The sequence below is a fragment of the Pleurodeles waltl genome, chromosome 9 (genome assembly GCF_031143425.1).
Source record: "Pleurodeles waltl isolate 20211129_DDA chromosome 9, aPleWal1.hap1.20221129, whole genome shotgun sequence".
Classification (NCBI taxonomy): domain Eukaryota; kingdom Metazoa; phylum Chordata; class Amphibia; order Caudata; family Salamandridae; genus Pleurodeles; species Pleurodeles waltl.
In genome coordinates this window covers 1059358579-1059369961 of record NC_090448.1, presented here as the reverse complement: position 1 = coordinate 1059369961, position 11383 = coordinate 1059358579, and the positions used below count along the sequence as shown (strand labels likewise).

Below are 11383 nucleotides of genomic sequence, written 5' to 3'. Positions count from 1 at the left end.
CCAAACCTATGGACGGATGGAAGGCTGAAAAAAGGGGAAAGACTGCCACAACGATGGGCTTTTGCCATGCCTAATGGCAGGGACAGGGTAGCAGCGACAGCCTAATGGGAAAAGTTGCAAAACAGACACAGCATTTGCAGCCTGAGATGGCCGGTTCAGTCTCAAATGTCACACGCTGGTAGCAATGGAGGCATAGAAGTAGCTGCGCTCAACCCAAGAGCAGAGGAAACTGTTGGGCAAGGCTGCCAAGAATGATGGTGTTGCCAACATGATTTATGATGCTCAGTGATTTATGACTTAGCCCACTTTATGACGCATGACTTTAACAGCTAATAAATTGCGGCCTGTTATCTCTAACGAGGACTCTGCGTTATTGCAGAGGTAAAGTCGTGGAAGGGTATCATGAGGGATGGTTGGACTAGGTAGCACGTCTAGGAAGGGTTGATGTTGTAAGTTTGTTCATGTATTCATACTTTGCATTATACAGTATGACAGTATCATAAATATGTTAGTCCACACCCTGGCTCACTCGCTATTGTGTTATTTGTTCTAAAATGGGATGTTGTAATTAGCAAGGCGTCATTCTCTGCCTTGCTTTGACGGTATAAGCAGCGCCTCTGTGCTCCGGACGTGAATAGACGAACTTGGATCTTAGCTTTTTGTCGTGAATTAAGTAAAACAGTTGAGCCTTCCCACGTTTGGGTTGTTTGCGCTACATAAAATAAATGAAAACGTACTTATTAACATACCTCTACCGACCGCAGTTATTGCTACCATAATTTGTAGTACACATTTCAATACGAGCTGGGTGCCTTTTAAACCATTTTTGAATTCTGAATATGAAAGATAATTTAAACTTGAGTGACTGCAACAGACCTTTGTTAGTCAAACCGACCGAGGCGCGTTCATATTTAGCCACCTGAATAGTTAATGGAATGTAGTTGAGATCCACACAACCGACGCCCGTTTGAAGCCACGCCCACACGCACTATAGTTTACTGTCCCTTTTGGGCGCCCGTAGCCCCGAGCTCGCTGGCTGGCGTGCAGCGTTTGACAGTTCACCGAGGGCCCTCAGTCAACTACCTGTCTCCTCGCGCGTGGCACCGTTGATTGGGCCATACCTCTGCCCGTGACTCTTGGAAAACAAGGATCCCGAGAGCATGGCTGCGGCTCACCAGCGCTTCTGCGTGGCGGAGGAGCGGAGCGGTCACTGCGCCGCCGTGGATGGGAACTTTCTCTATGTATGGGGTGGCTATGTGGTAAGGGCGAACAGTACTTGAAATTCGGGACAAATTCTGGCTTATACGTCCATTCTGTATGTGATAGGAGCCTTTTGCGACACCACCACAGTGTCGACTGCCCCAGAGCTGTGCCCCAGGATTACGTGCAAGATTTAAAAATTCGTTAGAAGTACAGTAGCTTTATGTTTTTCCAGGGAATGTTCTTTTCAGTGCATCGAGACGATTCTCAGTGATGCGTTTTTATTTTTTGTTTTCTGTTTATTTAATTATTCTTGGGAACCGTCTTGAATTACGAGAAGTCAAAAACTCTGTGGTTGGAAAACAAATCTTTCATTTACTATGGATTGTTAAAGGTGCATATGGCGGATGACCGTTTATTTCAGTCCTGTGTTGGTGGGATTTTTTATTACACAATCCTTGGTAAACCGCCATGATTTCGTGAAACAGTAAATTCCGTTGGAGTGCCCAGCTACAGATTCCCCGGAATGACTACAACAGTAGTTGAGAGACACGCGGATGTAGAACTAACATTTCTGAAGTTGGATGTTAGTGTACTTGCTTTTTCACTGGTTTCCTGAGCAAAGGAAACAGGGATGAGCAAAACGAATAGTTTTGTCGTAAAAAAACGATAGACTTTTACTGGTTCTTTACTAAAGGGGTATAGCAGGCACTGCTAAGGTTACCCCCTGCCATAAAGAAAATTTTAGTCGGGGATTATAAAAATTCAGGACAAAAGGTTAGTTTTACAAACATGTAAGACAAACAATAAATATAACTGTAAGTTAATATATTGCTGACATAAGAGTGTAATATGCTTGGTATTTATTATATTATTTGCTATTTCTGTTGTTCACATTTTACCCTGTACTGTTGCGTGTCTTGTTGTCTTTTAATATTGTGTTCTCGAACTCACGCAGCATAGCTGAACATTCCGTGTTCAAGTGTTTAGTCAGTTGGTGACTGGCTCTCGACTCGGATGGTTGTGCCTTCGCTGTTATGGGTCCCTACTATTTGGATAACATTTTCTTGCTGGAGCAAACCACTTGAAGTTTCCAGGAAATCTTTTATTTAGTTATTTGGGGTGACACCATCTCTACAAAGAGCAAGTCAAAATAGATATATGCTTTTTGGTTTCTGTAATACACTGCATTATTAAGTATCCTATTTAACAGGACTTATGTACAAATTAGAAACTAGCAAGTATTAGTGAAAAGTTGACAGCAGAGATATGGGACAGTTACCGTGACATTCACCCTCTTTTATGCTGAACAGCAATAACATAGGCAGTGCTCTGGTGATAAACGTGTATTATCAGCTTATATGTAGTAACAGTCCAGAGATAGAATGCTCAAGTAGGTAGTTACCGTACATTTAAAGGGGACAGGGTGTGTGTGTATGTGTGTAATGGGTGCGAGCTCCTTTGAGTAAGTGTACAATACGTTAACCAAAAATGATGCAAGAACAATTACACCGTCAAACCTAAAAATATTAATGACAAATGGAAAAAGTTCATAGACAGCAGTTGTAAAAAACAAAAAACAAAAAAAAACACACACACAGTTCTTAATCATCATACAAGAAATGTGTCAAATACTGCACTGCCATCAGCTCTGGACTATTCACAATTAGCCACAGCATAGTGTGCCTCTATCAAAGTCATAGGTCACCATCACATACAGCAGAGGGCACTACCACTTACAGAACAGTGCCCTACCATCCACAGGAAACTAAATTATAACCAGCATCAAAGTGCACCATCATAACTGCTCACCATCTGCTTCAAAGTGCACCATCACCCAGTAAAGAACTTCAGCAAATGGCATAGTGTACCTGTTTTGCTTTACTGCAGACTAAGAAGAAATGCACAAATAGTGAAAGGAATTTCTGGTATGCAACCCTCTCCGTCCGAGAAATACGTTTATCAAGGCACTTTGCAAGGTTTGAATAAAAAGGTCACTTATGTAAAACACGAGTGCACATTTCAAGAAGGTCACTGCAGTAAAATAAGTGTTCTGCTTTTACTTTATACTGAGAGGAAACACACATAAAAGGAATTCCACCAATGCAGAGCTCTTAGTCTGAGCAATAAATTAAAAAAGCACTGTTTTAGATTTGAATAGAGAATGCGTGTAGGTCACATGCAGCAACACAAATACACTTCCAAAAATAATCCCAGCAGTAGAATAATAATGCTCATAAAAATAAACAATGAAAATACACTACTTTAATCATGGATTATATGTCTGCATATACAGTGATTACATATTCATGCACAATGGAAAGCTAGAAATAATAATGAAAAATAATTCATCCCCATGGGGTTTGCTTGCTTAATCTCTTTGCCAGCAACAGGCCTTGTACCCAGTCGACCTTGAAGAGAGAACTACCTTCAAGGGAGTGGCAGGCAAAGGTGCCCCCCTCCTGCCAGTGTTCAAAATCCACAATCATCTAGTTTCCTCCTCTTATATACTTTAAAAAAGCTGGAGAAGAGAATTCTAGAAATCCCCCTCTGAGTTGTTGTTTAAACGCCAGCTGTATCAGTCAGTGTTGGAAGAGCACGTTAGAGATTTGTCCATAATCCAAGTTGCACTCCCAAGACCAAGAGGTTCCCTACTGTACCATAAACATTATCCTGGTACATCTTTATCTGACTCTTACTCCTCCATGTTATGTTCTAGCCCTTGGTGAGAAAGAGAGTGAAAGCATAAGCAAAAACACATTTCATAACTTGTGCACCGAAAAATACCTGCACCTCTAACGTGACGGTGGCTGAAACTAAGTTAATCACAAAATGGAGTCTGTAATCAAAATGAATCTGGTAGCCACCAATGTCTCGGTGTGTAAAGCTAAGCTAAGCACAAAATGGAGTCCGTGTTCAAGATGGAGCGGTGGTTAAATACAGATATCATTACACTCCACCCTTTGACCAATGACTCTCATAACATACTGGTCTAAAATCAACTCTTTTTGGTTTAAGCATTGCACCGAATTGGGGATGCATTGAACACAGCAACACAATGTTATAACTATAGAAATTACCACGAGTATTCCACCCAAGACATTGCGTAATTGTCCAAAATCAGGCAACCACTGGAATAACCAATCCCACCACCCTTTATCCACATCTTGTTTTACTCCTTTCACCAATTCATGTAAAGCGTCAATATTGGACTGGATGGATTTAGAGTGGTCGGACAAATTGAATCAACACATACCTTCAAATTCAGAACACCAGAGATCATGTTTTAACAACAGATAATCAATAGCAGCCCTATTATGTGATGCAGCCTTTTTAGTACCACGTATATATCTAGTAAGAATTGAGATAAAGCAATGGAAGTGTGATCAATATTTTTAACCATTAAGCATGCCAACTTATTGATCATTCAAGTATTATAAATGGCTAAGCTGGGTATGCCTACAATAGAAAGACTCAAGCTTAGATATTCTGATTGGGATAATAATTGAATGTCTGAATGGCAGTCCTCACTTAATTGAATTTTGTCCCTAGGATAACGAGTATGTACAGAGTTAGATGGAAACATCATGAGTCCTAATCGTGTTAAAGTACACAGTCCACCGGTGATATTAGCGGGAGTATAGGTGAAGGTGACAATTCCACACGATAAGCACCAACCTACTGGTAGTTTAAAATGTTTGATGTGACTGGCAGCAGTCAGCAAGTGATGACAAGCCACGTGGTTGGTTACGTTTTTGCAGTGTTGATCTGTTTGACGAAAGCACAAGATTTGATGTTCCCACAGGACCTTTTGAGAGGACCCGGTTGTGCCTTCTACACGTAGTTGAGCACATTTTCCAACGTTACAAGGATTGCAAGACATCTAGTAACAGACATCACCTGTGGTGATATTGTATACAATTATCTGAGTGAGATTTTCCTACTTCTCGTTTGTTGCTTCTTGACAGTCCCTACAATAACCACAAGGACTAAAATGAGATTTCACGTCATGCTCTTCATCATCCCCATCCTGGTTGGTGGCATTACAAATACGCAACAGGACACTTGCAGGTGTAGGTATTGCAGTTAAACAGGTTTATAGAACACTTACGGTACTCTGCATCGTTCCCATGCAGAAGTCTGTTCTGATGAGCACGGCTCGTGCTAGGTGGGTCCAGAAATTCTCAGCCAAGTGAAGCAGTTGTGTCGAGCAATGTGGTTGATCAATCAGGTTGGACTTTGGGTCCCTCCTGACCGCACACGCCCTTAAGGAGACCACACAGCACACTCAGAACAGAGGCACAATGTAGTATGATTTGTTAAAGAGACACGTATGATCATTCTTGCAAATAACATGTGTCAGCTGGGCTGTGCTCCCATTTTTACTTTCCTGGTTTCATAACCAGGAGAACATTATCTGGGCCCTTAGCTATGATTTCTGCTGGTTCAGGAGGATGATTCGGGGATTCTACCCACACCTTAGCACCAGAATTGTGTCAATTAACCCAAAGCCTCCCATTCCCACTTAATGTTTGAAGGGCTGGGGCAGACCCCTTATTCACTATTCATCCATACACTGGAATAATCACCATTTGGGTGATCCTATCTCCAGATTGTATCATCAAGTCATTGTCTCCACTATTCAAAATAATAGTTTTGATTTCTCCTTGGTAGTCTGCATCGTTCACTCCCCCGCCCCCAAGACCTGAATACCTTTGAATGGTAACTCAGATCTGGGAGCAATGAATCTGAAATGCTCTGGGGCAATCTGTATTCCAACACCTGTTTCACAGAGTGCCATATCTCTCAGTTTCAATGTGTACGCTTTCAAAGCATGTAAATCAAGACTTACAGATTCTGGTGTCGCTCTGTAAGGAGCTAAGGCTCCAGGTTTTATTTCCCAATACAAGATGGTGCTGGAGGCCACATAGGGCTGTACTTGCAATGTGGGTTTTAACAGTCTCATCAGAGGAGTCTCAGCATTTGTTAATGGTCTATTATTCAGAATCTGGAGGACTTCATTCAAATGCCCTCTCCAGTTTTTCAAGGTTCCATCTGATAATTTTCATAATTGGGTTTTCAGTAAGCCGTTCATTCTCTCAATCCGTCCTGAGACTTGTGGATTATATGGAATGTGATAAATCCACTCACTGTTGTATACAGTAATTTTGTACAAATTTTCCTTTAAAGTATGACCCATCGTCGCTCTGGACCCGGAGTGGTACTCCATAATATAACATTAACAGGTCTAGAGTTTTGATGGTATTGTACTGAGCAGCACGTTTATATGGGCCAGCAATCAGGTAAACAGAATAGGTGTCCACTACTGTGCAAGCACATTGACACCCGAGACTAATCGGTAGTGGCTCAATGTAATCCATTTGCCATCCTGGTAACTTTCCTCTCCCCAGTTGACCTCTGACAGTTTGCAGGACAGATTTCTATTGTGTGTGCTGACAAATAGGACATTGCAACATCACAGTTTTTATCAAATCTAGGGGAATGTGCATCCCTCTAATCTCTGCCCACTTATAAGTGTCTTTCTCTCCCAGGTGTCCACATTTTTGGTGCACCAATTTAGCCATCTCCACCAAGCCAGAATCCTGTGTTGCCACTTCTGCCTCTGAGATTTTGGCTTTGTCGTCTGCAAGGGAATTGAACCAGCGTTCTAGTGAATCAGTGGGACAGTGAGCATCTGCATGATACATAGTAACAGTACCTTACTCCATCATTTCCCAAATTTCTTGCCACAACTCTTTGCCCCATACGTTCTTGGAATGAATGTGCCAGCTATGTTCATGCCATGTGGGAAGCCAGGTGGCTAACCCATTGGCAGTGGACCAAGAATCAGTATAAATATGACAAGTTCAGGCAGCTCCAGTTTCAGCGCCTGATACACAGCATACAATTCTGCGTATTGACTACTCTTCCCTTCTCCTGTAGTGGTCAACATCTTTTTGGTGACTGGATTATATGACACGGCTTTCCAATGTCTTTTAGCTCCCACATATTTGGCTGAACCATCTGTGAACTACACCTGCTTCCTGTCCTCAGGGGGGCAAGGATTTAAATGGCTCAACCCATCTCACTTGTGACTCTTTTATTTGTGGTACTTCCTACACCCTCTCCTCATCCTGCACTGGGGCTTGTGATACCTGTTTGTGTAGATCGGCAGTGCCTGCTGATCCTGCTCGAGCTCTGTCCTGAATGTACAATTTCCAACGTACGATACTAGCTTCTTGTCCATGTCCTATTCGGTGTGTTTTAGGTGAACTCATCACACACTGCAGTATTGTAATCACATTATGACCTAGGGCCATTTGCTCAATATCCAATAGAGCCCAATAACACGCTAGCAGCTATTTCTCAAAGGGAGTGCATCGCTCCGCAGCCTCAGGTAACTTTTTAATCCAGAACCCCAGGGGCACCCTTGTTCTTCCCTGCTTTTGCCACATGCCCCATTTTGCGTATTCCCCCTGAACGGTTACATGAAACTCATTGTCTCCTTGTACTGGCCACATTACGGACAAGAAGTCTAAAGCCTGTTGAATCGCCTCCTTTGCCAAGTCAAACGCACACTGCTGCTTTTCACCTCATTCAAACTCATGTTTCTTTCTTGTCACTTTGTTCCAAAGGGGCAAGATTTGACTCAATTGAAGGATATGCTGTCTTGAAAAAAAAAACAATCCAGTGAATCACTGTGTGCCTTGCTTAGTGCAGGCAAACTCCAAAATCCAACTCCAAAATCTTTTGTTTCGCCTGTGGCAACGCCTCTCTATGTCCCTGATTCCACTGAATTCCTAGAAACTTCACATTTTGAGAGGGTCCCTGTGTCTTGTCTAAATTAATCATCCACCCTTTGCTGTGCAAGAATTCCACAATCCGCTGCTTGAATATATCTATAATAATATCATTAACTTCTTGTTGGGTGTAATCTTCTAAAGAATGCATTTCAATTCCTGCCAGATATTGTGGGTTACTATGTACTTTTCGTCTGAATATTGGCTGAGCATAAATTACGTTCTGCTCATTTGGCTCACACAGGCCCCCACCTTTTTTGATCTCTATCACTGGAATTTGAAAAATCAACTTTCTCTGCGACGGATGGGTAGGTATCAGCCTTATCTTGTAATAATTTATTCTGACAAGACAGCATAGTTACAGTATTTTTTTCTGTAAACAAGTGGTTTTTCTAATTGCTGATTTTCTTGTTCTAACTGCTTGCACTTCTCATGCATTTTCCTGTAGGCAGAGAGGAGTATCCAATCCCTCCTGCCAAGAAAAGAAAGGCCATCTTTCTGTTGAAAAGGTTATTTTTTAAAAACATATAAGAACATTTTGTGGCTCTGCATCACCCAGGCATTCGTCCCAAAATTCAGAAAGGCCTGATAAACAAGAAAACGAATTTTCCAGAACATCATAAGATTCTTTCATCCATCCTGGAATTTCACATGCATTTTTAGAAATGGCTTGTGGAGCTGCTTCTTGCCAAACATATTTAACTTTTAAACTGTACACTTTTAACCTTATTCCCTCTTCTGCCGACTACGCCAAAGTGTTTTGCTTTACTTCAGACTAAGAAGAAATACACACATACTGAAAGGAATTTCTGGTATGCAACCCTTTCAGTCTGAGAAATACATTTATCAAGGCACTTTGCAAGGTTTGAATAAAAAGGTAAATTATGGTACAACAAAAGTGCACATTTGAAGAAAGTCACTGCAGTGAAATAAAAGTGTTCTGCTTTTACTTTAAACTGAGAGGAAACATGAATAAAAGGAATTCCACCAATGCAGAGCTCTCAGTCTGAGTAATACATTTACTAAAGCCCTGTTTCAGGTTTGAATGGAGGAAGCATGTAGGTCAAATGCAGCAACACGAATACACTTCCAATAATAATCCCAGCAGTAGAATAATAATGCTCATAAAAACAAACAATGAAAATACAGTACTTTAATCCTGGATATCTGCATATACAGTGATTATATATTCACACACAATGCGCAGCTAGAAATAATAATTACAAATAATTAATCACCATGGGGCTCGCTTGCTTCATCTCTTTGCGAGCAACAGGCTGTGAACCCAGGTGACCGTGAAGAGAGAGCTACCCCCAAGGGAGTGGCAGGCAAAGGCGCCCCTCTCCTGCCAGAGTTCAAAATCCAGTCATCTAGTTTCCTCCTTTTTATATACTTTAAACAAGCTGGAGAAAAGAATTCTAGAAATCCCCCGCCCCTTCTGTGAGTTGTTGTTCAAACGCCGGCTGTATCTGTCAGTGTTGGAAGAACACGTTAGAGATTTGGCCATATCCAAGGTGCGCTCCCAGGACTGAGCTGCTCCCTACCGTACCATGAACATTATCCTGGTATATCCTTAGGTGACTCATACTCCTCCATGTTATGTTCTAACCCTTGGTGAGAAAGAGAGCGAAAAACACATTGCATAACTTGCGTGTGGAAAAATACCTGCACCTCTAACATGACGGTGGCTGAAGCTAAGTTAAGCACAAAATGGAGTCTGTAATCAAAATGGAGCTGGTGGCTGCCAATGTGATGGTGTGTGAAGTTAAGCACAAAATGGAGTCAGTGGTCAAGATGGACCAGTGGCTAAATACAGATAGTATTACAGTACTATGATAAAAAGCATAGTACACTACTACCACTAAATAATGAATATTAGGCTCAATTTATAGACAGTCCATGTAATTACTGGGCAGGTGCTCACTTTACCTCAGGAAGACATGCAAGCCAGCTGGACTTGCGGCTAGCGGAATAAGTAATATTTTTAGCATAATGCAAACTGGTGGTTTTTCACTTGCTCTTTGATGCTATGAGATTTTTAAACCTGTTGTCTACCCTTAAAACACTGACAGCATCCTAACTAAAGTCTACCTTCTTATTCAATGCTACTGAGAAGGCTGCAAAAGTCAAGTACAGCAGCCCTTTACTAGGAAGGGAAATGATCTACATGGCTTGTGCATTACTGGGCAGACAACCCATATAATGATGTGGTTTCTACAACTGTATACCTGGGGCCACTGGAATTATGCAGTTTTGCGGCTTGTGGTGTTTTCCACATTATTATGGATTTGTTGAATTTGTCACATAAGCTATCAAAAAATTGTTTCTAGCTCCGATTACAAACTGATCAAAATGTACTAAAATAGCAGCAACTAGTGTTACAGTGAAGTGGAAGTCTTCCAAAGGTTGACTGTTCATAATTCTGTTGCTTAATTACTGTGTTTGGGTGGTAAACTAGCACTAATGAGTTAAAAGATTTGCACAGACAGCGTTAACATGCATAAAAGTACCAAATAATCAAGTCATACTTTCACAAAATGTGTGGAAGTCAGTAGCATAATTTGCCTTATTTTGCAGCATACATAGTCATCTTCGCCACATAATTTGGCCTTCCTCTGCCGCAGAATTCCAGTGGCCCTAAGTGTAATCCTACCACTGATGATCATTTTGACAGTCCAAGAGAAGCCTAGGGTTCATGAAGGCCTTCAAGAGATTCAAACTACCTCTAGTGATTCTCACAGAAATTTCTTGTAGCTATATGGGTAGCAGCTGCTTCTTTACCTTAGAGTCAAGGCCAGAACCCCTGGAACCCTGGCAAATACAGCAATATGCAGATCATTTAATACTGGCGCTCAGCAGAGAGGTTAATGGTGCGTTGCGCATAATGTTGTCAGTACGCATCAAGAGACTGTTCATATCTATCAGTTCATTCATTCACCCCACACTCTCCACTCATTTATCTCCACCCTCTTAATTCATCCCAAACATTATCCCTCCAACCAACATCTACTCCCTCTTCTGTCATCCTAACGCTCTTCAGTACATCTACTACAACCACTTCACTCATCCCTACTCTCTCTACCGTCCAGCCATCAATCTTCCTAGTAATGCAACCATCCACCTACCCATCCACTCATCAACATAGCTATTGTCCACTTAAATTGTTAAAGGAACTGTTCTTTATTTATAGGGTATTTGAAGTTTAGAAGGCAATTCACATTGTAAAATATTTTACTGCTACGCAATAAATAATGGGGCATCACACTGCAGAAATTAATGTTTCATTTAATTACAACAGAAAACATAGATAAGCTCCACTCTTTTTTTTAAATTACATGTAGTAAAAAGAAGAGCCGGACATCAGAAACTTAACTTAAGCGAGC

The 11383-nt window shown here is 41.4% G+C and overlaps 1 protein-coding gene across 2 annotated transcripts in view; it reads left to right on the top strand.

Annotated features, from left to right (window-relative positions):
* The first annotated feature begins 998 nt into the window (after window positions 1-998).
* Window positions 999-11383, top strand: part of KLHDC1 (kelch domain containing 1) — a 1015549-nt gene continuing 1005164 nt past the window's right edge. For both annotated transcript variants that reach the window (XM_069208699.1, XM_069208698.1), the window contains exon 1: window positions 999-1259. In XM_069208699.1, the coding sequence (XP_069064800.1) occupies window positions 1161-1259 (99 nt within the window). In that variant the 5' untranslated portion in view covers window positions 999-1160. The remainder of the gene's footprint in view (window positions 1260-11383) is intronic.